Raw genomic sequence first — 26,263 nt, 5'->3', positions numbered from 1 at the left:
TCTACAATTACATACAAGAAGCCATATGCTATTCTCTTATTCAAACAAATTAAATATTTCAAAAACGATTGAAAACATGGAGATAAGTCGTTTGGAGATGACGTTTTAAAGCAATTTCGGCAAGCACCAGCTGATGCACTACTTTTCTTCAACGCAATTTTTTGGTGTACTTGAAACACCGTCACATGACTTTACTATTCCACTCAAATTGTAACACATGCATCGTTATAACCTAAAAGTGAGACATCTCAACTATGAATGATTGGCAGTATGTGATCAAAATGACAAACAACGAAATATAATAATATGTTAAAGATTGGCATTATTGTGTGTGATGGAATATAATTATAAATGGTCATAACCAAATTATATCTAGGGTCAACAAATAATAAAATTAACGTAAAAGGGTTTGGTTTGGCTTAAGCTGTTTTCGAATAGGTCCACCGAACAAACTAAACTAATCAAAGATTCCTTTAATTCAGTTTAATACAGTCTTTGAAACCGAACCAAACCACTTTGATTAATAACAAATGCACATTGTTTGACGATTTGCCATTGTGGCTTGCACAATAACAAATGGAATCTGATTAATTGTTACACGATTCGGAAAGAAGTAGTATATATTGGACGGAACAACATCAATCAGAAACCAAAACAAATACATACCTTTCGCTCAAACCCAATTTGATTTCCAACGATGAACCCTAACACCCAACTGCGTGAGATTCATTGTTTCATCGTTCCACTCTCTAATTTCAGTCGAAGAATTCTGTTTGCGCATTCGGATTCGACTTCAACTCGCAATTTCTACTTCAGAATGGCTAGCGATTGTGAATGAGAGTTCTAGTTATGAATGATGAACGGAAGGGATGTGATGACCATCTCAGCCTCACACATGAGGCTCATGTGCAGGCTATTAATAAGAGAATAACAGAAAGTTTAATTTTGAGAATATATCTTAATAAACTTCACCATATGAGTTTAAATCGTAATTTTTTACCATATAAATTATCTTCCGAATACTAATGATCATAAGGACCGTTTATCCGATGAGGCCAACAAAAAAATGGTGCGTCTACTAGTGCTTTAAACTTTAATCCAAAAAGTTGTGCTTTGGAATCTCAAATTTTGAATTAAACCAACCCTCGTTGGCAAACTTGTGAATTAAATTTGCAATTTGTGTTAATTTATTTGTAGAGTTTTCTGTTGTTATGTATGATGTGATTGAGTTGGGAGTTGGTGGGTTTCGTTTCTCAAATTTTGAATTAAACCAACCCTTTTTGGTGAACTTGTGAATTAAATATGTTGTTAATTTACTCCTGGTGTAAGGACAACACTTATTTCCATTATTGTGGTAGAGAGCCACTTGCTCTGTTGTTATATGATGTGATTGAGTTGGGAATTGAAGGGTTTCTTTTCTCACTATTTGCATTTTGCCATGCCACGGCCGGCTGAGATGGGTGTCTAACTTTTATTGCAAAAATTATGGGTGATTGGGAATCTTCAATTGGATTTCTTTTTATTTTTTGGTATCAAAGTGTTTGGGAAAGAATCAATAATAATTAAATATTTTAGACTTTAGTCCATGTTTGATGCCATTATATGAGAAAATTATTCAGCAGGAACTGAAACTTTTCCCCATGGGATGTTCCTTTTTTATAGTAGGGTAGATGAACAACTCTACATTTGTTTTTTTGTTTTTTTAGGAAAACTAATGAAAATGGCTTGAAAATTTTGAGTTTTAATAATAAGGACAAAATAAAGGGTAAAATGAATAGTATCAGGATTGACTTTTTAGTGTAAAAATATGGTTTTTCGTTAAAGTGAACAGTACCAGGAGTTTTTCGTTAAAATTCTTTTTTAAAATTTTTTTTTTATACATATGGTTTATGTTTTTTTTTAACAAACGATATTATTTACGCTACAGAGTTTGGAAAGTGGGCTAAGTTTCACAATAATATGATTCAAATTCGCTTATGGCGAGAATCGAATATAAGACCTCTCACTTACAAGTGAAAAATGATATCACTAAACCGTAATAGTAAGTGACTAATGATTTATGCTTTTAAGCAAATCAAAAGAATTGATAATGGATTAAAGTGTAATCCATCCAATAATATTTGTGAGGTATCCATAGACTTGAAAAATGAGCACGAGTAGCATATATCCAAACAATAAAAGATATGTATGATGGAGTAAGGATACGAGTAAGAACTCTTGAAAGACAAACTAAAAATTTCTCATAATCATAGGGTTACACTAAATTTCAATTTTAAGTTCTTACCATTTTGCTTTGGTAATAGATAAGTTAACGGCACATATTCAAGATGATATTCTTTGGTGTATGATTTTTGCAAATGGTATAGTGTTGATAGATGAAGCAAGAGAGAGTAAATGTGAAGCCTTAACCTTTGGCGGGAAGTGTTGAAATCTAAAAGTCTTCGTTTATGTAGGTCAAAGATAGAATACATGTAGTGCAAGTTCAGTGGGAATGGGGGTCCAAACGAGATAGGGGTAAGGATTGGAGATTAGGGAGTACCAAAGAGTGAACGCTTTCGTTATCTTGGATCTATCTTGCAAAAGAACGCATAATTGGATGAAGATCTCAATCATATACAAGTTAGATGGATAAGGTGGAAAAGCACATCGAGTGTGTTGTACGACGTTGTATGCACTAAAGCTCAAGGAAAAAATTTATAGGACAACAATAAGGCTATCAATGCTTTATTGCACAGAATGTTGAAGTTATCAAGCATCAACACGTGCAAAAAATGAGTGTAGCAAAGATGAGAATGCTTCGTTGGATGTGTGGATAAACGAGAAAGGACATGATTAAGAACGAGAATATCTTAGGTAAAGTAGGAGTGGTCGCAATTGAAGATAAGATGAGAAAAAAATCAATTTAGATAGTTTGGACATGTGAAACAATAACCTAAAAATACTCCAATTTGAAAATACGATACTGTATAGATTCTACCTGTCTTCCACTGAATAAAACCCAACCATACTCTATAGATTTCGCATTTGTAATTCAATACTTTTTCAAAAAGTTAAAAGTGTTCCTGTATTTCAAAACAGCAATTCAAATACTTTTTCAAAAAGCACTTGCATTTCTATAAAAAAAAATTGAAACGCTTCTAATAGAAGCACTGGAAGCGCTTTTAGCATTAGTGTCCCAAATATGTATTTCCTAAACCGGTGGAAGAAAGCAAACATTGTCCGGGTTTGTTGAATACTAACAAAACTTCAAATGTCATGGAATTAAGATGATAGATTTGATCCTCCCGACCGAGTTAAGATATCAGTATGTTCTTTCTGAAACCCAAAACCTAAATCAAGCAATACAAAACCCTAAATCTACATCACATGTAAATTAAGCATATAACATCCGACAGCAGCATTTTCCACCAACACATCTTACTGATAAGTACATGCCATCTACAACAAACAAACTTAGCATGCAAGCTTAGTGTAATGGTCCGTGACAGTGCTCATCTCCCGAGCACTGTTGCGGACCATACAGATTAAAATATCTCATCACCACTACAAAAATAGAACGGAATAACGCAAAACACAACTCCTGGGTTACCAAGTAGGAAAAATAATAGCCAATTCCAGAGACGATAAGTCAATACAATCTATTCGAAAGCAAAACTGGTCAAGGATGTTCACAAGCCCCAAAGTCATAAAACCAAGTCACATTGCATAACAATTCAAAAAGAAAAAGACAAAAAAAAACTACTGGGGACATATGAAATTGAAATTTACAGTTTTAAGTCATAAAATTTCTTTTTAAAAAAAAATTAATACAGGAAACCCAATTATTCTAGCTAATTTCCTGCTTCAGATGAACGGAAAGAACCCAAAAATCGAATGCCACTGAGAATGCAGGCAGGGTTCTTATGAAACTCACTTGCCACCCAAGGTAGGGAACTGCCCAGGATCTTCAATGGATGGGGCTGCCGCACTGCTATGCGAGTAATTGCTGCTAAACCCTCCTCCTCTGGAACCACGACCACGGCCACGGCCACGACCACCTGGGTTGTAGGATCTCTCCCCTTCAGCAGGCTTTAAGAACTCATTGATGCTGACAGACTAGGGCCACAAGAACAAGATAACCGCATTTCAGTGTGATCCATGGAGGAGAGCATGAACAAAGTAAATCAATTGAAAGAGTAACACACGTGTCACGTAACAAACATGCATGTTCTCGTAATGACCAGAGAGAACACCACCTAGGGCATGTCAATGGAAAAACAATTTCATGCAGAACAAATGTATCAGGAAATTTGGAGACTACATCACCAAAATAATTCTTTGAGCCATACCAGTTAACATATCAAATCAATTTTAGACATCATGGTGGTCTGTCCACCCCATATAGTTCAACGGGATCAAACATGTTATGGCACATTTCAAGAGCTCTGGTGCAATGATTGCTAAATGGACTAAGGAATTGCCAGGAATAATTCATTAACTAGTTAGTTATTCTGGTGAACAGACAGTGAAGGATGGGAGAGGAATAGAGTTGCCCCCATGTTCCCTTCAACTACAAATGCAAAAAAGAACATTCTCCAACACGGGATAAGTGATCTCGTCAAAATCAACTGATCAGTAGGTCAGGATACACATCCTGCAACTAAACCATAACACGCACCCAACATAACTACACAGAAATAGGAGGAGGACTGGGTTCTATTTTAAAGGGGGGGGGGGGGGGGGGGGAAGCAGCAGTGCATTGAGGGGGAAAATCCAATAGCATCATACCTGGGCAGGAATTTGGTACACCTTAGACATTCAAAGGCCACAAAATCCCAATGAGTGTAATAGAAATACAGATACAGAAAAGTGGGGAAGAAAACTAGTCTTCCTAGAAGCCAGAGGGCATAGAAGGCAACCAGGATTGAGAATAAAATTAATAAATAGAGAGAGCCTCCCATGAAAGGTAAAGGCAGTAGTACCTTTTTGGATTTTTCTTCCTTCTCAGCGTCTTTCTTCTTATCCTTGTCCGAGCCCTATGAAGAAGAAAAGGTCAAGTGGAATGGACTGCGTGATGCTAAGTTCCACAAGACGAACGGGGACTTAGATACTCCTACAAAGGACTAGAGGATCTCACCAATTTAATGAAGATTTCATCATTGGCCTTCTTGTTTGATAGCTGTTGGAATGATTCAAATTCCTTAGCATCAACCTTTCTTTCCTCAGTAGTCTTAAGTGCCTGAAGGGCCTTCCTCTTCTCCTCGAGCACCTTCTCATACTCTTCAAGTGTCATTTCCTATTCAAGAACCATAAAAAAGAATCACCAACCGCAGATAAACACAAAGCTGAAAGGCTAGAGTAGCATACTAAGTTATTGACTGAATAAAAGGCAAGACAAAGATCTAATACCAAATTTTTATGTTCATCAAACTAATCATCAACCATAGCTGGTTTCACATAAAAGACTGCATTTAATAAAAATCTGCAGCTAACTACAGGGACAAAAGATTGTTCAATAAAATAATTGACGCAACAAAGTAATTGTTCCTCACAAAGGAAACAAGGAGAGTTTTCACAGTTCAACATAGAAACAAATTAAACTAATCAGACATTTTCTTTAGCAAGACAGAAAAAAACACTTATTTGGGTTCCTATTATGAAATTCTCATATAACACCAATTTTTGCAGCATTTACATTAAAGATTACAACAGCCAATAGTTGTTACTTTGCACTAATGTTAGACGCCTACGGAAAATAAATAAACCCGCAGCGAGACATTTCAGATAGCCTTGATTCTGGAGGGAAACAAAGGCAGAACTATTGAGAGATGCTGCAACAAAAATGAAAATAAAAAAGAAGACACTCACCTTATCCTCAGGTTCTTTTTCTCCAGGTTCTTTAGAAGGGGTATCCTTGTTGCCATCTGCTGCATCTCCCTCTTCCACAAGCTTCTCATCACCTAAATTCTTTTCAGTTACATTAGCAACTTCTTCGGTCACCCTATGTACAAAAAAAAATGTTAGACATCAAGGTCACCAGCATAATTAAAATGTATTTCAACCAAATAAAACTAGGTATTAAAATGGATTTTAGTGTGATAATGCAATTGGATTGCAAGAGAGGTGCATTTACTCAGAAAGTTCATCAGCTTGTGCTCCCCAGTTGCCACGACCAGAACCTTCGCGTTTGACTTCACTTCTGCAAACAAAACAAAAAATTAAAATACATTAAGCCTCAGAAATTTATGAATATATAATGTACTAGAAAGGAAAGCTAAAAGTAACATTTACCCGCGTCCAGTCCCACTACGGCGTTCATATACCCTGCGGCGTTCTCCATCACCAACTTCCCCATTTCCAAAACCACCGCGGCGACCACCACGGTAAGGACCACGAGGTCCACCATAGCCACGCCTATCCTTCTCATCACCATCTTCATGAGCACCTTGACCAGCAGGAGATCCACTGTTGCTGAATGTGTTCTCATAGTTGGCTGATTCGCGATTGTAACCCCCACCACCACCACCACCACCACCACCACCACCACCACCACCACGCCCACGGGTATAACCATATCCACGTCCACCTCCACGACCTCCCCCGCGACCAGCTTCATTCTTTGCATCCCTCACTGCTCAAGAAGAAACAACTACTTAAGACAAACAGTAAGAGAAAGCAATTTCACAAAAAAGTATCACTGAAAGTCTGAAACTTGGTTCCCACGAAAAAGTAAATGATACAACCAAATTTAAATTGTCATAATAGGCACAGAAAAGGTTTCATCTTGTATATTTATACATAAATCAATAAATCGCAACAATGTGAAATAAAACTTTCCACATTATTATTTCCCACAACTTCCAAGCTTCAGGGAAGAGAACAAAAGAAAATAAAACAAAAAGTTCCCTGATTCAAATGGTGTTTTTAAATGCAAACACAATAAAATACTCCTAAACATAGTCACGACAAAAACACGAGTACCATTCTGAGTAAGAAAATCAAAAGTCGAAGTAGCCCACTGTTAATTTATGCATGTACATACATACAAAAGTATCATTCTGAGTGCTGTGTTTTGTGCATTTTTCTGAGAAAAACATGCATCCCTAAATGAAAGTACATTATGCATTTAATGAAATATACATGGGTGTATTTTATCAACACACGTATACAAAAGTGCGCAAACATGCACAATTACATACATTTGAGTAGGTGTGAATGTATAAAATCTTATGACTATAAACGTATGTACCAAGTAACAATACAATCCATAGTTAACAGAATCCACAAAAATCCAACATTCAAAATTCATGGAACATTCAAAGCCGTAAACGAAACCGGAAACTTAAATCTCAATGAAGAAAAAGGAAAGAATCCAAGATTACCCAAAACCAACAGAAACAGAAGGCAAACCATTTCCAATCATAACTTCACCATTGCAACCACTTCCAGTTGATAAACAAAATGCCAAGAAACCTCACAAAAACCAAACAAACAAGAACACAACGCATTTTCTAAAGAACTAGATATAAAGCGACAATCAGAAGCTCACCAGCCTGAGCAGGAGGTGCAGGCTTGGAAGGCAGCTTGGCCGGCTTGGTCTCTTGACCCTGAACCCCTGCCTTGGCCGGCTGAGCCGGGACCGCCTTCTTGGGCGCCGCAGCCAGTTTCTGCTGCTGAGCTGCGATCAGCTGCGACGGGTCCTCGGCATCATCGTCACCCAACAAATCAAACGGGTTCATGGTCGCCATTTCTTCAATAAACCCACCACAAAAACCCAAAAATCCGCGAGATGCTTGCTGTCAGAGGCGACAAAGAGACCCTACCTTACCAATATCTCCATGGATGTACTGAGACGAGGATAATATCGAGACTAAGGGGAGAGAGAGAGATCTGAAAGATTGAGGCTTTAGGGGTCAGAGAGGGAGAAACGGGGAGAGAGAAAGAGAGAAGGAGAGAGAAAAACCCTAGCCGCAACCAGCGAAAGAGCAAAGAACAGAGGGATAGAGTGAGAGTATGCGTGTCTCTGGGAACCTAATCTGAAATGCTCAATTTATTATTATTTAGTCTCGTTTCTATGCACATGCCTAATATAGCCAACCAATAGACACATTTCATTTTCAATTTTTGTTAACAAACATCAATGATATTCACTAAAACAAAATCCTAGACGCGTACAAGATACGAATTTTAACATTGACTAAAAAATCTACAATAACAAAATATAACATGGTACGTCACTTAAGCTCGAAGTTTAGTAGCATTCGTGAAAGGTCTTACTGTTGTATTAAAAACTCATACCTAACATTGAAACAACCAAATCTTAATTAAATCTAAATCATAACAATTTGTTTATCACCACAAATTGAAGTTGCACCACCACATTAAATTATGCGGCATCTAGCTAAGAAGGACATGTAGAACAATGGACAGATCTGGAGAAGAATCAATCTTCAACAATCCAATTGGGCAAAAGAAGAGTCGATTGTATAGTAGCGACCAAGATTCATCATCTAATAAAGAAAGTAAAAATAGCATGGACAAATTGGAATGAAATCATTCATTGTCAATTAATTCGTCTAACTTTTTTTTTTCGAACAATTAATTTGTCTAACTTTTGATTTTCTCTTTTCTCTTGGAGTTACAAATGTAAGTTGAAATAAATAATATAATAGAAACTTAATCTTTCGTCCCTCACAAAAAAGGTAAAAAAAACTAACTGAATTACAAATTATTTGCAACATGGAAACTCTTTAAATGCACATGACCTGTAAAAACGAAAGTCTCCAAAACGTCAAGTTTCACGCGTTGTTTTAGCTTGTGTTATTGGAAGCATGTAGGGCTTATTATATCCACAATGCTCGGTAGCAACAACGTGGCATCATCAGGGCCGTTGATGTCGTCGGGATAAGGCATTCGGTGGGCTCCACTCAATCAACAAGTGAATGGTGTCGTTGTCTCTCTGTATTTTTAGAAAAAATGGATAAGAATGAGATATGTCGTTTTCTTGCCTGCCTCCAATTAATAATAGGAAAACTAATGAAAAGGGTTTGAAAACTTTGAGTTTTAATGATAAAGACAAAATAAAGGGTAAAGTGAATAGTACCAGGATTGACTTTTTAGTGTAAAAATGTGATTTTTCGTTAAAGTGAACAGTACCAGGTGCTTTTCGTTAAAGTTCCCATTAATAATTTGCATAATGTTCATATTAATAGTTTGAGAATTACTTTATTTTAATTATTATTTTTAAAATTAAAAGCTCGTTTAGGAAAAAACTTTTCAATTTTTAAAAATTGAAAACTGAACTCAAGACAGTGGTAATATATATCATATTAGTGATCTTCGTCTCTCCTTTTAATTTTCCCTACATCTCTAAGAAAAAATATATAATTATAATAAAAACGGTTATCAAACATCATCGAAAGAAAAACCAAATATATAGCGCGGATTAAATTAAACACGTTCATAATGTCCAGAACGATGACAGCTGCTCAAAACATTGATTTATATTTTTATGGTTTTGACTTGTGAAACTATTTTCTCTTCTTTACAATGAATTTCCTACTCATCCAATTTACACACAAAAAAAAAAAATGTAATTAACATGCCTTGATATCTGATAACTATAACATTATATGCAAATCAACATACAAATTGGAAGACAAATACAACCTTGAGACTCTTCTCTTTCCCTCGTATTTTTCACTTCAGCGAAAAAATGACGTCCCTTCGCTATTAAATGACAAGAAGAAAGACAGACAACTCAAAATCCAGGCAAAATTGACAGGTCGGCTACTCCTCTTGGAAGGTCGGAAACTTTCTTCAGCAAAGCAAGCCTGTTCTTCCGAATTCTTTCTTCTTCCTGTGTACACGTAAATGTCAAAAAGACAAATTGAGTTTTGTTTTCTTGTCTCAACTCGATTGACGATACAAATGAACTAGGACTTAAGAATTATCAAAATGCAGTTTTAAATGACGTAGCTGCCTCAAGGAGTCTAATATTCAATTCCCTGATCTAACGACTCTTAAGAGTCGGACTGTAAGTTTTGGAAGTTCTAAGGTTTTTGTTAGAATGTATTAAACCTCAAGGGGGATACTAATTTACACACGCATACAAGTAAACACACGTTCAAGGTACAAGGTACGAGCTGTGAAGATGCAAGTGGTACAAGCAAATGGTAAGGGAGGATTCATACCACCATTACAAACACATGATTAAAGAAATCCTCGAGGGGTTGTAGTAGCTGTGACGATACTGCAACAAACTCATCAACCTCAATACCTATGAGCCACGAGGAAGGAGTTCAAGGTTACTTAATATGCTAACAAAGTTATTCAACTCTAAAACAGATTGGAAATCTTTTGGAGAAAGATAGAAATACCATGACATATTTTGTTTTGAACGGACAAGAAAGAATTCCATAATGCTTTCTCTTCGTCTGTCTCAAAGGCTGCCTCGTCCACCTAAGAAGTTTATTACATGCGTTGTGAGGATATAAGCTAAGAGTAAGATAGGCAATAATAGTGTACGGAAATCATAATAGCCATTCAACCAGACAATTTCAGGTCCTAAAGACAGAAATTAATCTTCACTACAGAGAAAGAGTACCTCAATATGAGGATCCACATCCTTCCCTCGAACTATTCTTGTAGGACGAGAATATGCTTCAACAACCTTTTGGAAAAGCTCGCCTTTTGACAAGGCTTCCATCTACAATTAATCATATAAACCATAAAGAATTGACATGATTCAAGACGTAAAAGAAGTGAGGAAAAAAAAAGACTAGAAAACATGAAAAGGAATAAAAATATATCCTTTTTTTTAGTACCAGAAAATAATTCATCTTTTTTGGTCAAAATGTTCTGCCCAAAGAAAACACAAGTAATATGGGTTTACGATTTAGGCATCCAGATGTCATGATATTACAAGCATCATCAAATTCAAGGTAGTACAAACAGTAAATATTTCTCATAGAAATCTAACGGCCTTGTCAACATATTCACAGAACACTATGCAGCAGGATCAGCAGTAACAATCAAGTAACTTACTTTACAGGCAGATCTTGCTGCAAGGCAAGGTGAATTTGCACGCTCTGCAAGTACAGAACGAACCACTTCTGAACTTATTCCCTTATCAACCTGTAAACATAATGTAACCAAAGTGTATAAAATCAAGAATAAGACAAGTAACACAGCAAAAATATACCATGAGAAGAAAAGATAATAAGGTTAAACTATAATAGGTGAATTATACAAAATCTAATATTGGAACATAAACGAAGAAAATAAAGAACTAATATACTGACAGACTAGCATATGAACGTGCAAACTTGGAGAGTCTAGCATATGAACATGCAAACTCAGAGAGTCTAGCATATGAACGTGAGAAAACCAAAATACAAGACCTTTTTAGGGGCTGTTTCCATATTTTCTACTCTACAATATTACAGAACAGGATTCAGATGGATGCAGGAGATGTATACGTACCAGATATTGTTCTAATCTCCGTGTAACAAATTGATGTGCCTGAGTGGAGAGACAAAGAAAAAAGATGCAATCAACATCACTTGATGCCCATACTGACTCAAACAAGATAACAAGAGCATTAATATAATTAAATATTCCCAAAGGAACCTTTAGATGGTAGGTTACATCATGACTCATGATAACCCTCTCTGCATCATTACCCTTCCTTTTCAGAACTTCATGTCGACATTATATTTTAATTTGTAAATGCTGATTATGGCCAAAAAGAAAATCTAGTTTCCAACCATAACTAAGAAGTTTAGTTCATACATCATTTATAGTACTTGCATCTACTTCAATGGGTTGGACATCTGCAGCAAGTTCCAATGCTTGTTGTAAGTCCAGATGCTTATCTTTCTCCACTAACACCTGGACCTAGAGGAAACAAATTTTAACTTGTTTAATCTTAGTTAGCTGAGCCTCAAAACATCAGAATGACCAATGAACTTACAAGACCATAAGAGATTCGTCTCAGGCCAAACGCATCATTAGCAGAACTGGGCTGACAACCAGCAGCAAATAAGCCGACAAGACTATCTAATCTGCAAAAGACATATCAAGTCAAGAGATTTGCAATTAGAGTTCCACTATGAAAGATAGACATGCAATCAACAACTTAGCCTGAAAGGATATGGTGGGGCATACCCATACCATTTGCAAAAATGATTATTCCATGCATAGATGAGAGAGGTCAAACCAAAACAACCCGAACTTCTTTGGGGTTTTTCATTTTGATAATTTTCTTCTGGAAGCAGCATGATGGAAAATGACATTGCATATTAAAAACGTGAACTGTCTTCACATAGAATTATCCCCAATAAAAGCAAATAAACATGCATTATACACCCCCTTCGTACTATATATTCGTGTGTGTACTGTTGACTATTTGACAAACTGCGATGCTTCAATGCAAACTAAAATGGACCTACTAAGTTCTCAGCATTACCTGTCAGCGACAGATAGAACTATGCCTGCATCAGTTTTAGGAAGCGTATCTCCAGAAAACCTCGGAAGTGTGATCTCAAACAAAGCTTCTGCAACCTGAAACATATCAACAAAAAGGTGGGGTAAGGAGCAGTTACTTCTGAGCAAGAAGTGAGAGTACTATCATTGTCAATTCCCACAAGAAGCTCGAGTGCACAAATACACAGGAAAAATATAACCAGCACCAAGACAAACCTGCTCTGAATAGCCATCTCTAAGAGCATAATGACGAGCCATTACTCCTGAAAGGGAAGTAAACTCTGTGACAACCGCTGTAGCCAGATCTGCCATAGCGAGTGATGCAGCATCCTGGACAACTTTGTTCGTATTTTCATCCATTCCAAGAGCCAAGCTTAGCTTGTTAACCGTATTCTGTATGCGCAGCACCTTGTCCAGCATTGTTCCTAACTTCTCCTATTAATATGGTCAAAATAAAGGAGCTATTATCAGGAATCCTTTATAAAATAAAATATTAAAACTGTCTAATTGTTCTTTATTGCGCTAACATTAAGTTTTGATAACCATCTCATTCTTTTTTTCTTATCAATATGAAAAGGTAAGATACTCTCTTCTTACATAAGACAAAATAAAAGGCTTACATGGAAAAGAATCCCTTTCAGTTGACTTCTAAATTCTGAAAACCTTTTCCGTGTATCCATTTCATAGAAGAACTTAGCATCTTCATAGCGAGCTCTGCATAGACAGTGAAATGCTCAGACACTTTTCAAGATTAATAAAAGTCAGAGAACTTGAATTGAAGAAGAGAATCTGCCAGCATGTAATCCAGAGAGCAGCCCCATCAGAAAAAAGTGTTCGAGGAACAAGATTTTATGCAAATCTACCCTCCTGCACTATTTGATATTTGGTAACAGTGGCCACTGAATATCAGAAGTGGGAAAAAGGAAAGAGTACATAACTGGAAACAAACATATATAGACACAGGTTCAGTGTCGTGTTACGCCAATTAGCTCATGAACTTTTCTCCTAAGCTTGAAATTCCATATCACCCATTATATGAAAATTAATCTTGGGAGCATAATGGCTTTACAACAACAGGCTATCTATCCTATGAGATTTTTCTTTGGCTTAAAACTTATTATTTTCTTTTCAACAACAACAACAAAGCCTTTTCCGACTAAGTGGGGTCGGCTATATGAATACTAGAACGCCATTGCACTCGGTTATGTGTCATGTCTTCCGTTAGATCCAAGTACTCTAAGTCTTTTCTTAGAGTCTCTTCCAAACTCTTCCTAGTTCTTCCTCTACCCCTTCGGCCCTGAACCTCTGTCCAGTAATCGCATCTTCTGGTCGGAGCGTTAGTAGGCCTTCGTTTCACATGTCCAAACCACCGTAACCGATTTTCTCTCATCTTTCCTTCAATTTCGGCTACTCCTACTTTACCTCGGATATCCTCATTCCTAATCTTATCCTTTCTTGTGTGCCCACACATCCAACAAAGCATTCTCATCTCCGCTACACCCATTATTTTCTTTTCAAAGGAGAAAAATGTGACACATGTGCAAAACCATGTATGAAAGCGCTAGCATATGTACAACGAAACACACTACAGAGATTTTTAAAACCATTTCACTGAACAAATATCTCATGGTTTCTTTACTTGTCCACCAAAATAGCAATTAGAAAATGCAAATCCAGCAGATCATGAACTTTCCAGTGCACAAGGAATACAAAAGAATTAGCAAGATGCATGCTTACCTCAGTACAGCCTCATTTCCTTTTTTTACCACAATCTCATCAATTGCTCCATTTGCCACCTATAAAAAGGGTCTCACGTCAACAAAACAAACTATGAATATATTAACTGCCACCATAAAGTAAAATATTAGGTCAAGAGTCATATATGACTGGAAAGCATGTCTCACAGCAATGAAATATGGCAGCAGCCTTCCATTTTCATCTTTCACAGCAAAATACTTCTGATGCTTCTGCATAACCTGCAGGGATCACTCATAATATAGTAAATAAAAACAAACAATTCTAAAAAAAATGACAGAAAAATCTTCCATCATCCCTGCCATTTAGATATTGGAAAACTAACCATTAGAAAGAACAAAACAACAATAGATTCTATCCAATTCTGAAAGAATTGCATCAGAACTGGGACAAATTTTCACAACCGAGTATCTAATTGACCCAGATGCCATTCCTATTTTCTAGGCAATTCCACCTTACTTGGAATAGCCTTCCCAATGGGAAGCATCCCAACCATACCTAGTTTACCTTTTCAAAATATAGTTAAGCTTCACAAGGACTTCATGATAGTCTACAAAGATTAAACAACTTACCATAGTCAGAAGATCACTAGGAAGCTCTAAGAAGGACCTTTTAAACTCCCCAAGGAGTGGAACAGGTGCCTCAACAAGATTTACAACCTATCATAATTTGTTGGAAAATGATTAAAAACATGTTTATCGTTGGCACTGCCAACCACAGACAACAATTTACCAACCTCATTAAGTAAGCCCTCCTGAATAAACGCTTGTCCGTTTACACTTCTGGCTAATGCATTAGACCCCTCCAATACTGTTTTCTTACGTTCCTGCGAGTAGAGTACTTGTTTAAGTAAGCAGTCACTATTAATAAGGTCTAATCATTCCATGTGAAAGAGCTATTCCTAAGAAGAAAGTTATCAAATTGCAATATGATATTGATACCTCAATTTCAATATTGATCCCAACCTTCCTCATTACACCAGCATAAGATTCAGCACTATCAACCTGTGACAATACTTGTGCAGCTTAGCATCGTCAGAAGATCACTAGGAAGCTCTAAAAAGGACCTTTATGCTCTCTCATTTTATATCTATATTTACATATAGAGAGAGCGCATGAGAGAGGGAGACAACACATACCACGACAGTAGATGCAGGCGTGTTACGGAGACCATGTGACAGGTTTCCACTGCAAAAAAAAAAATTAAAAGAGTAATAGAACAACCAAATAATTAAGTTCACGGTTATATCAACAACAAATAACAATGGTACGACAATGCACAATGTAAATTTGGGATTATTAATTATTTTTTCAGTAAGATGCACAAATTCAAAGGAAAAGAAAATGAGTACTGGCTGACATCAAACAGGACTTATCAAAATAGCATATATGAGAGACAATGACAAAACTTGGTAGATATGTATATGCCAACATAAAGAATAATTTTCAACACTACCACACGAATCTTCCAAAACAACCTTATCAAGACCATATCTTGACACCTGTAAATATACTCACCTGGCGAACATATTATTAGCTAGAAACTGGATAGAAAATCAATTAAAAACATAACTGGTGGTAAAAAACAAAACCTTCGGTGACTGGATCAATGTCATTGTGAATTGATATAGCACATAATAAATAATTGTTTCATCATTGTGAGCATTGACATGCAGTACCATTTAACTCCCAAATTCCCAATTGAGACCTAAGTTGTACAACCAAATAAAAGCTTGAGGCGGGTATAATATGCCACCAAGTGCAATGTATTAATCTGAGAACTGAAACACATTTAGTGAATTATTCTCTAAACAATAAAAAGGAGAATGGTCATGCATTTTGGGTTAGAAAGATGAGTTGTTGATCACGCCAATGATGTGGCCACTAACTTGGGTTAGTGAGTAGCAACAGAGATAATTTTAAGGGATAAATGACCCCAAATGAGTTGAGGACTTCCACTCAAGAGCTATGGGATCATTCTCCCTCATGTAACCCAAAACAAGTCCAGCTTAGCAAGCCATGTAAATTATAACTCAACTACACAATCAGATTTCAGAGATATGCACATAACCCTTATTACCTCAAAACTTCAGCAAAAGCAAAGGGCACTACTACATCTCCATGGAGCGCCAAAATCCAACGAATAGGTCTGCTAAACATAACCTAGATACAATGCAAGAAACACAAAAATAACATATTAGCTAAACGATACTCTTACAAGTACTCTGAGGATATTAGCTTGCTCCTCTTCGTGGCAATAATAAAAAGAAACAAGGTAAGCAAAAGTCAGGAGTTTTAGGCTAGTGTGTTCAAGTGGGATAATGGAGCACTGTACAATTTCTGAAATTATATGAAAAGACATAATGTCCTGATATAATAACGTTTCTTCAGGCACAGAAGGGGCTTTCTATAATAGTCTAGATGAATAAATGAAAACACAAGTACAGGTATTTTCACGCACTACAACATGAAAGTACACTTATACTGATGGCAACGAGGCAGGGTGGGTAGGGCTAGTTCTCCATCTCAGCCACAGTCCAGTATGTGTCCACACATAGATATAACATAAAATTAAAATACAATATACCTGAGAGTTCCAGCGCATTGACTTTGGAAATGAAAGTCTAGCAATCACATTGGGAAAATCCTCAGACAAAACCTAATAAAGAGAATTAAAAAAACATTTTTATTGCAATGAAACTGTATAGACAACTTTTTTCATTAGGAAACAGAGTGAACCAGAGGTCCACCCACAGTGCAATTAATCCAGCAGCCAAAGTAACTAGCCATCAAGTCCATAGAAAGGGAAACCACAGAACAAGTTTTCAGTTCATATTAATTTTCTCAAACAATTGGGTTCATATGTACTTACAGAGGCATTTGCAATCATATTCATTCACGGACAACAGTTTAATTCATAAGAATAACAATCATAAATAGCATTCAACTAGTTGGGTTCACAAATTTTTTGCTCATATTAACTTGCATACCAACATACAGGATGACATACAAGACAAAGATATCCAAACATGCTTTAGAGTTATTTATGTTATCTGTCTAAATGAAAATATATTAACAATAACAATAACAACAATAATAATAGTAATAATAAGACGAAGAATGATGATACTAACAAAACAACAATAATAATATTGCAACGATCCCATCCAATTCAAATAAAAAACCAAAGATGTTCTCCTACCCTTGAGGTTTTTCTTATTCCTTTTGTCATCATATGCAAATAGTTGACTGAACAAACTTACCAAGGATATACTAGCTAATAAATTTGAAAAGGTTAACACTTTCAGTTTTATGACTTCAATAAGCACACAGAACAGCAACATAAGCATTTTAAAAGGGCATCAGCTTCTACTGAAGTACAGATGAAATTTCCACAGGAAATAAATAAATAAAGATGAGAAATTTGAAATTCAATTCTTCTAGCAAACAGGAAAAGATAAGAGCTTGAACCTCGACAGCAAGTCGGGCAGACTCTGTTACTCGAGCATAGACATACTCTGTTTTCCCTGAAAAGTGAGAAACAAGCTCCTAATGAGTGTTTGCAACTAGAACAAAGCAGCAACAAAATCTAAATCATGAAATAAGAGGTTCAAAACACATCTAAAGTGTGAATCAGCCCAGGTCTCACCATCAGACTTTCTAAATAACGAGTTCAATGGTGCAGAGTATCTCCGGCAGAAACCCTCGGCAGCCTGACATGAAATAGCAGGTTCAACACTAAATACCTTTGTATATCCATTATAATATAACAATTAATGACATGGGCAATCCTTATACTACGTTAATATGAAAATGTAATGACATCAATAAGCATGATAAACCAAATAGGTATAATGGAGAAGGCCCACAAGCCTTCAAGGAGAGGCCAAATAGGAAAGAAAGGAAATGGAAACTCAGGTATCACCTTTGTAGGATTTCCCTGATCATCATAAGCTTTTGAAACGGGAGGTCCTCGAACCTCAACCTCATTCTCAATTTGTCTAGTGCAGAGATTCTCGACAGAAACCTAGAATGCAAAAGTAAATATTCAAAGCAAGATCATAAGACTATGTCCACAAATTCTCTAATCCCAACGTACTTCATTTAAGTTCCAAGTCGTGCATAAATATGTCGTAATTATATAAAACAGTGCATCTAAGGTAGGCAACATGACAAGTCAAAACATCTGCAATCTCAATGAAATAAAATAAAGGCTTGAATTGGAAATTTCATAAAGGAAAAGGATGAAAGAGAACCATCATAACTGATATCGAAGAAAAACTGAAAAAGAGAAACTTAAATTATGTAACTGAAGTTCAACACATACAAAATGATAAACAAAAATAGCCACTAAAACTATCTAAAACTCAAAAAGAAAATGAGATATAATAGAAGAAATGGACATCCTGAGAACTAGAAATTTCAACCCAGCAAAAAGGAAGAAAGGGGGGGCCAGACATCCAACCATAAAACTGTGGAAGTATCTCAAAGAAAGAGAAGCCTGAATTATGAAATGGAGGTTCAACACAACAAAAGGGTGAACTGAATATGGCTACTAAAAATATCTTAACACTTTAAAACGAAAAAGGAAGAAACAGAATAGAAGAAATGGATATCTTGATCAGCCAATTATGGTGATAAACCTAATGGAATAAGAAAAATTCATCTTCGAAATTAAAATGTTTGAGAAGAAGTATAAATCTATAAATTGCCAATGCATACACAGACAAAATTTCTAATCTTACCACCAGTCTGCGAGGTGTGCCGAAAGCTTGTATCTCACCATGGCTCAATCTTTGCTTTGCTAGTAACTGAGCAGTTAAATCTTTCAGCTGCAATGATCAGCTGAACACAATCAGAGAACAAACTCATGGAAAAGCACATAACTTTCAAAATGCTCATGGAATTTCAAAAAGGACAAAATGCATGTAAAAAAAATGATATTGCATCATATGAAATTAATTGTACTTGCTGGCTGGCATCAACAACATCTTGTGGTGGCATCTCTTCAGTTCCAATTTCAAGAACAAATAACCTTGAATCATCATGCACCTGGGACATAAGTCAACAAACAAAAAAGCACACTAAATAATAAGAAATAATCATATGTATAAAAAATTGACATATACCTAAACATCTGAAATGGTGAACACATAGCAATTCTGAAAACCTCAATTCAACCAAATTTTTGTATTTCTTTCTTGGTCAAAACCAATTTTGTTCTTAAAGAAACAGAATTTAATTGAAAACAAAACAAAGTAAAACCATTCCGGATAAGCTTCCAAATATACAAAAGCTGACCTTTTTAACCGCTGCCTCCACAAGCTCTTGAGGACATACAAGACTAACAGTTTCAGAAATTGCGCCTAACGGATATCCAAGGGACTCCCTGGTCTTTAACCAAAGTTGTGCACACTGACGAGCTAAACTGATAAAAGCATTTTTAAGAAACAAAGAGAAGTAATAAGCATAGACACAAAATTGGGGAATAGAGTCACAAAATTAGGTATTTTATAACTAACTTTTTCAACATTTGTAAACATTAGCTCTATTTCTCACAAAAAAAAGCTCAACATTTTTAAGGTGCCCCCTCTTAGTTAATTTCTGGCTTCGCCCCTGCGCATATGGAGCCTTTATCTTGGCCGTTCAAATAGATCAAATTGTAATGAATGGTGCCAAGTCATTTAATGAGGATGATTATGATTTTATTGTATGTTTATCCCTTCATCTTTCACCGTCCAAGTGCCCAGCAAAAAAAATAAAAACTGCCCCGCAGAACTTTCATGGCTGCCAGAGTCCCAAGGGCCCTCCTTCGTCTTAACCTACACCCATATGACAAAGCCCCCAATATATTCTCCTAATTGATGTTGGCATAATACTCATTTTTTTGTCAAACCAGATCATTTTTATTAGAATTTCTTGATATTCATTGACTGATTGTGTTTACAATATATAGCAGCCACTAGGTAATTACAATAACAATGCTTTGTACTCTACTAAATTTCACCAGTGACCTATAATATTTTCTACAACTTTTCTACATTAATCCAAAAAACAATTTAGGCTCAACAAAACTGGGTGTGTACTCACTACTCTCACATAAATGTACCGAGATGTATATTACTGAACAAAGAAAAAATGGCTCAGCTTTGTTCTTTTCTAACTATACTCTCCCATACTATTCCACAGCAGAGAAAAGTTATTATTGAACAAAGAAAAAATGGCTCAGCTTTGTTCTCTTCTAACTATACTCCCCAATACTATTCCACAGCAGAGAAAAGTTTCCAGCGTTGATTTTGACTACACAAATTGTTCTACAAGTTTTCAAGCAAATTTCTTTGCTATCAGGAAAGAAACCTTACCTACGCATCCGACCAAAGTAACGAGCACGCTCTGTTACCCCAACAAAGCCTCTAGAGTCTAAGATATTGAAAGAATGTGATGTTTTCAGAAGCTGATCATACCTAGAAAGTAATAGGGGAAATGTAAAGAAATGTGAACCAAAAACTCGTTAGTTGCAATTCCAAAAATAAGACAAAGTAACAAAGCATGTCATACGCAGGAATTGCGAGGCCTTTAGCAAGCAATGAACGAGCTTCCTCCTCGAAAAGATCAAAGTGTTTCTGAAGATGATGCACCCCAGCATTCTCTAGATAATATGCACTCATTTCCTTCCTGAAGAGAAATATAACGTATATTATTTTACATTCTTACTAGAAAATGAGAAATAAGATGAACAAAGAAGAAGAATAGTATCATATTCATAACATTACTGAATCTCCAACTCAAAATATTGTGCAGTACAAATATAAATTCTTTGGATCCTTATCAATCTAACACACTCTTCCACAGGGTAAAAGAATATATGTATATGTCAACAGAAGAGATCGTAATCAGTAGTTCAAGTAGTTCATTACTCATTCTCCAAGAATAGCTCTCCGTATGTAATTCCATCAGCATACTGAATTTTCTTAAAATGATCAACTCCCTGCAAATTAGTCAAGGAAAACTTAAGTGGACAGAAGAACAAAGAAAGAAGCAGAATATCAGATGTATAAATTGACCTGAAGCAGCATCAGGATACGCTCTAGACCATAAGTGATTTCAACCGATACTGGTGATACGGGAAGACTTCCAGCCTGTAGAGAGAGAGAGAGAGAGAGATAGTAAAAAAAACTGAATCTACATTCTGTGTATGATATTTCAATTTGACGTAAAATAAGAAACCTGCTGAAAGTAGGTGAACTGTGTAATCTCCATTCCATCCATCCAGATTTCCCAACCCAAACCCCAAGCTCCTAGCACCTAAAAGCATTAATGATCAGTAAGTATATAGCATATCAGCCAATTGAAAGGAAATCTAACCAACGTATTAAATTGCATCTCACCCAGAGGCTCAATTAAAAACTGCATAAAATTAACAGGAAAAACTGATTGAGCACCAATTAACAGAATACTACCGGACTCTCCCAGTTGTCCTCCACAAATCGTATATCATGTGCACCGACATCAATCCCTACAAAGCATACAAACATAAAATGATAATGGCAAAGTTAAATGGTTGAAGTTACAGGAACAAGTGCTATAAATTTTGTTATATGGATGAAATCTTTATATTCTTTGCTTTTTTCTCTAAGTAAGATCTGCACATCTTAACAATGAATTACACACACCGCCCAATAATTCTTTATCTTCCAGTTTCCTTTGGAAATGGAAAATTTACTTGAACCCCATGACCTGATGAGTAGCATACCAAACAACGTGAGAGTCCTCTTTCTTATTTTGATCCATGATAAAGATCAGTTCCAATTCTTTATCGGATCTAAGACTAGTATTTTCTCATTTTGTTTACCTTTTCTTTGAAAGTAAAAACATTAATAAAAGGTTCTAGGGTGCACAAGCCAAGTTAAAGGCGTGTATGCAATGGGCAGCCTAAAATAATATATATGAACTATGTGTATAAGCATATTAAATAATTTGTTGACTATCCACCCGGAATTGAAGCTTGAATTGTACGGTAAGAGATATGAACACGCATACAATGTATTCAGGTAGATATGTGTGAAAACACTGAAGTGATGCACACACACAATTAGCAAGGCCACTTTCTATTACTTGAACAGAGTCACAATACACATACACGTTTATGGTTTGTTTGAATGGTTCAAAGAAAAAGATGTTTATTGACTACCTAAAGCTGATAAGCTGCGGATGAAAAGGTCTTGTGAGTTTCCAGGATCAGGCTTCAATATAACCTGAGATAGATACATGAAAAGGAACTGTCCATGACAACAGGTAATATGAAAGAATTGTACCAAAAAAGAGTAGAACCAAGTGTCATCCAAAATTGCATTAACTTGCTTGGGAAAGAAAAAAAAAAGCAAACTTAACCTGAAATTGAGTGTGTCTCTGGAGCCTGTTCGGATTTTCCCCATAACGACTATCATCTGGTCGGATGCTAGGCTCCACATACCTATTATCAAGAAGTCCACATTGGCAGTTAAACGAAAAACTTGAAGGACCAGCTGCTCTATGTGGTAATAATTACAAAAATGAAAAAAAAAAAGAACAAATGTCATAAAGAAGAATTCCACATCAGATAGGAAGTGGATTTCGTTGGTGTAAAAGGCTGGCTCAATATAAGCCAAGATGGATGTGAAGAGAATCCCACATCGGAGAAGGGTGTTCCACTTCTAATAGCACAGACACCTTTTGAGATAAAACCCCACACCTGAGGTCCATTGGGCTTGATAACACCCAGGGGATTGGGCCTAGGTGGTTAAGTGGGCACAATTTCGGTGCATGGTGGCCTTAGTCATGGACACTCATGGAGTCTAGCCCTTGACACAACAGATTTGATATAGGATTCATAAGGGTGGATAGACACCTATCACTTTGGTTCGTACTTTAGTTAGTACAGTAAGCTCACAACCTGTGATATTAAGATCATGACAGGACTAGTTCCTTATCCAATATCGCACGAATCGTCTATACAGAGGGTCCACATAGATAACTGATCCCCTGCCGATGGGGTGGGTAGGCAGGCGCTCCAACCACAATGAGGGCATAAAGTGTTTGAGTTGGGGAGAAGGTTAAGAACAAGAATCCCGCATAAGAACTGATAGGGTTTATATGGGTGGGTAGGTAACACTCTATAAGGCCAAGTTGGTAAAGGAAACTTACGGCAATGTAATAAATATGACTATGATCAGATAACCCCACACATCAGGGAAATCGATACCGTAGTCCTCTGAATATATGTTACTGTAGTAATTTACAAACTTACGCATACTTACGCAACATTCCACGGTTCTGGACCAAGAACCCTTAAGAATGTCAAGGGATTCATAGTCCCAGCTCCAACCTGATCAATAACCAAAGCCACAGTAAGAAAAATATGTAACTAGGCATAAATTTGGGATAGCCAGACAAAAACTAAGATGCTTAGTGCCTCAAACCACCTAAACAACTATAAGAGAATTATGTGCTTATTTTGCCCATTGAGTTTTGCAGCATTCCCCGTCCACCTGGCGAACCTTTCTTCTTCTTAATCACAAGTTTTTAACTTATCAAAACAACAAAAGGGCAAAATGACTTTTCAGTCCAATTTGATAAAGAACAACATGCAAAACACAATTTTGAACATACAGTAGGGCGAAAGGTGCACTATGCGGATCAGAGGTTATAATTCAACACAGAAAAACACATTTCTCCAAATCAAGCAACAACTAAAAGGGAAAGAATTAAACAAAGCATAACTTTATAAGTAAACCCAAGTGAAAAAGTTAAGCACTAATCATTACCTCTGTGTTGCTGCATTGCATTATGGCACATCCAACTGAAGCCCAATATTCCTACAAAGCAGAAAACGACAATGCAATCAATGGAATATCAAAGCATGAAAAACTGAGATTACCCAACAAAATTAATCAAGCAATTGGCAACACAGAGTGAAAAGGAAACGACTTTGGACTGAAGAGTGAGACCTGAAGCCGCTGAATGGCTTGCTGGAAAGTAAGGACGGAGGCTTTCCGGGGCTCATCGTTGGGGTTTGTGGACGAGTCGTGCTGTGGAACCGCGGAGGTACTAACTGCGGAGACGGTGGTTTTGGTGAAGCGGCGGCAGTGGAGGTGGCAGAGTGGGTTGTAGAGACAGGTAGGATTATTGGGGTTACCGGGGCGGAGGAGGCGGAGGCGGGAAGCGTGGGGCTTGAGAAAGGAGATGACTAGTGGGAGAGCGAGGATGGCCATGGCCGGCTTCGCTCTCTGAGTTTGAGGCTTGTATCACAGCCTTACCCACTTGGGTTTATCAGCTACTGAATCCGAACAAGGGTTTTACTTTTCGAGTATTTATCAAATATAACCAAAAATTAACTTCTAATTTCAAAAAAGTCATTTTTTTATAAAATCTTTCAAATATATCTAAAATTTCACCTAAATAAACACAAATACCCTCATATTTAACAATCAAATAAATTAAAAAAAATTTAGCCAAAATGATTCGTGACATTGACATAACTCATTTATTTGGTCCTTAACAATTAATGATAATCCATAATAGTGTTCTTGAATTTGTTCATCGTTAATCATTTTAGTCTTTCTTTGAATTTGTCCATCATGATTATTTTAGTTTTTTCGTGAAAAATCTGTCAATTGCTATGTTAGTGTGATGATTGGGCGCCAAGTGGGTCTCACAAATACAATCATATAACGACATGTGAATTAACTTTAAAATTTATATTTAAAACTAAAAATGATATTAGTAAGAAAAAAGGCGTTGAAGGCATGATTGAAATTTTGCTGCTCCCACTTGTGGTATTCGCGGCAACGCTCAATGTCGGTAATGAGGGGGTCGAAGGGGATAGGATTGTGGTGGTGGAGTGTAGAAGCGAAGGTGAAGTTGGACCAAAGATTGAGGCGACAGGAGCTAAAAAGCTTTTAATTTATTTAATTGTTAAACTTAAGGGTATTTGTGTCTATTTAAGTGAAATTTTATATATATTTGAAAGTTTTTATAAAAAAATGACATTTTTGAAATTAAAAATTAAATTTTAGCTATATTTGATAAATAGTGTTACTTTTATTCCCTTTCCTTTGAAAATGTCTTTTTTCCCCTTAATAAATTGGGAATGGGCCCACCAACCAAAAAGGAAGAAACCACAAAACAAAGAGGATCTAAATGTAGTGAGGACGTTAAGGGCGATTGTTTGGCATCGTTAAGTTTTATTGGACTGAATTGAGTTAGATATTAGTGTAAGCATGTGTTTGTTATAAGCAGAACTAAGTTTAATGGGATAAAGAAGGACTTGCCTCGACTAAGTCCCTTGGTATGAGGTATTAACGAGACCCACCCCGCCCCCCAATAACAACGAGATTGTTAGTCCCGTCTCCCTCGTTTGCAAGCAACGACCTAGTCTACATGAGTAGCAACTGCAGTCACCTTCTCCAGTGACCAAATCAGACACAACTCTCACCGATCTTCACTGTCCCTCAAACCCAGCCCCTATTTGGGGTTTTTCGCCATCTATGTTGACCCAAACATGCCAAAGATGGGTCCTTTGCTATCTCAGATCACACATACACATCGCTGTTTCAACCTCACAAACGCCCTAAATTTTCTCCCTTGCCAAACACCCGTTTCCGCTGATTCTCCCACTAGTTGTGTTCCGTCGCAAAAATTTAGCGAACTATGATCTCAATCTATGCGACAGATAAGGTGAGTAGTTAGTAGGAATTGGGAATTTTCAAAGGTGTTTAGTTGGTGAAAAAGTTAAGAGACAGAACGAAAGAAAATGGAATGGCATTAGTAGGAATTGGGGATTTTGAAATGTGATTTTTTGCCAATGGGAATTCCATGAAAGCATGGTCCATGAAGGAAAACATATTTGTGTGTCTGAATTGGAGAGCCTTCAAAAACATGGTTGATGAAGGGAAAAAAATTATGTGTCTGAATTAAAGAGCTTTCAAAAGCATGGTTAATGTTGGTAGAGAGGATTGATATTTCTCGAGAGAAAGAGGAAGGTGCACAAACAAAAGAAAAAAAAT

At 36.5% G+C, this 26,263-nt stretch overlaps 2 protein-coding genes across 4 annotated transcripts; both read right to left on the bottom strand.

Moving 5' to 3' along the window:
* Positions 1-3,585: 3,585 nt before the first annotated feature.
* On the bottom strand, positions 3,586-8,041 carry LOC103439009 (RGG repeats nuclear RNA binding protein A-like). 2 transcript variants are annotated; one of them, XM_070825219.1, is made up of 8 exons: positions 7,529-8,041; positions 6,536-6,610; positions 6,271-6,505; positions 6,113-6,178; positions 5,848-5,980; positions 5,117-5,275; positions 4,962-5,015; positions 3,586-4,095 (listed from the first exon to the last, which is right to left on the bottom strand). In XM_070825219.1, the coding sequence occupies exons 1-8, from the start codon at positions 7,725-7,727 to the stop codon at positions 3,910-3,912; spliced, it is 1,107 nt and encodes a 368-aa protein (XP_070681320.1). In that variant the 5' UTR covers positions 7,728-8,041; the 3' UTR covers positions 3,586-3,909. The 2 variants fall into 2 exon arrangements, with proteins under 2 accessions (XP_070681320.1, XP_008375773.4); XM_008377551.4 differs by having other exon boundaries at positions 6,271-6,610.
* Positions 8,042-9,457: 1,416 nt separating this feature from the next.
* LOC103439010 (glycine--tRNA ligase, chloroplastic/mitochondrial 2) lies at positions 9,458-24,617 on the bottom strand. Of its 2 annotated transcripts, none has more exons than XM_029105601.2 (36): positions 24,206-24,617; positions 24,023-24,073; positions 23,516-23,583; positions 22,611-22,692; positions 22,411-22,474; positions 21,680-21,735; positions 21,447-21,524; positions 21,284-21,358; positions 21,137-21,207; positions 20,778-20,894; positions 20,582-20,683; positions 19,521-19,647; positions 19,188-19,271; positions 18,965-19,051; positions 18,145-18,246; positions 17,869-17,932; positions 17,691-17,746; positions 16,807-16,878; positions 16,300-16,382; positions 15,359-15,407; positions 15,162-15,224; positions 14,957-15,046; positions 14,793-14,879; positions 14,370-14,441; positions 14,203-14,261; positions 13,086-13,179; positions 12,682-12,900; positions 12,449-12,543; positions 11,954-12,044; positions 11,773-11,877; positions 11,464-11,502; positions 11,026-11,115; positions 10,586-10,687; positions 10,359-10,440; positions 10,173-10,258; positions 9,458-9,838 (listed from the first exon to the last, which is right to left on the bottom strand). In XM_029105601.2, exons 1-36 carry the CDS (start codon positions 24,467-24,469, stop codon positions 9,740-9,742), a joined length of 3,225 nt encoding a protein of 1,074 aa, XP_028961434.2. In that variant the 5' UTR covers positions 24,470-24,617; the 3' UTR covers positions 9,458-9,739. The 2 variants fall into 2 exon arrangements, with proteins under 2 accessions (XP_028961434.2, XP_008375774.3); XM_008377552.4 differs by having other exon boundaries at positions 23,506-23,583; positions 24,206-24,542.
* Positions 24,618-26,263: the final 1,646 nt, after the last annotated feature.

The sequence above is a fragment of the Malus domestica genome, chromosome 07 (assembly GCF_042453785.1).
Source record: "Malus domestica chromosome 07, GDT2T_hap1".
Classification (NCBI taxonomy): Eukaryota; Viridiplantae; Streptophyta; class Magnoliopsida; order Rosales; family Rosaceae; genus Malus; species Malus domestica.
Note: the sequence above shows the minus strand (reverse complement) of the source record. Positions and strands in the feature narration are given on the sequence as shown.

Excerpts from the sequence above, each read along its gene's own strand:
- LOC103439009 (XM_008377551.4), bottom strand. The coding sequence starts at position 7,727 with ATGGCGACCATGAACCCGTTTGATTTGTTGGGTGACGATGATGCCGAG. Across the intron at positions 5,276-5,847 it reads AAAAAGAACCTGAGGATAAG|GAAATGACACTTGAAGAGTA; the intron begins GTGAGTGTCTTC and ends GTTCTTGAATAG. Across the intron at positions 4,096-4,961 it reads AGGAAGAAAAATCCAAAAAG|TCTGTCAGCATCAATGAGTT; the intron begins GTACTACTGCCT and ends TTGTGGCCCTAG.
- LOC103439010 (XM_029105601.2), bottom strand. The coding sequence starts at position 24,469 with ATGGCCATCCTCGCTCTCCCACTAGTCATCTCCTTTCTCAAGCCCCAC. Across the intron at positions 23,584-24,022 it reads TGCAATGCAGCAACACAGAG|GTTGGAGCTGGGACTATGAA; the intron begins GTAATGATTAGT and ends GTTATTGATCAG. Across the intron at positions 21,359-21,446 it reads AGTTCACCTACTTTCAGCAG|GCTGGAAGTCTTCCCGTATC; the intron begins GTTTCTTATTTT and ends CTCTCTCTACAG.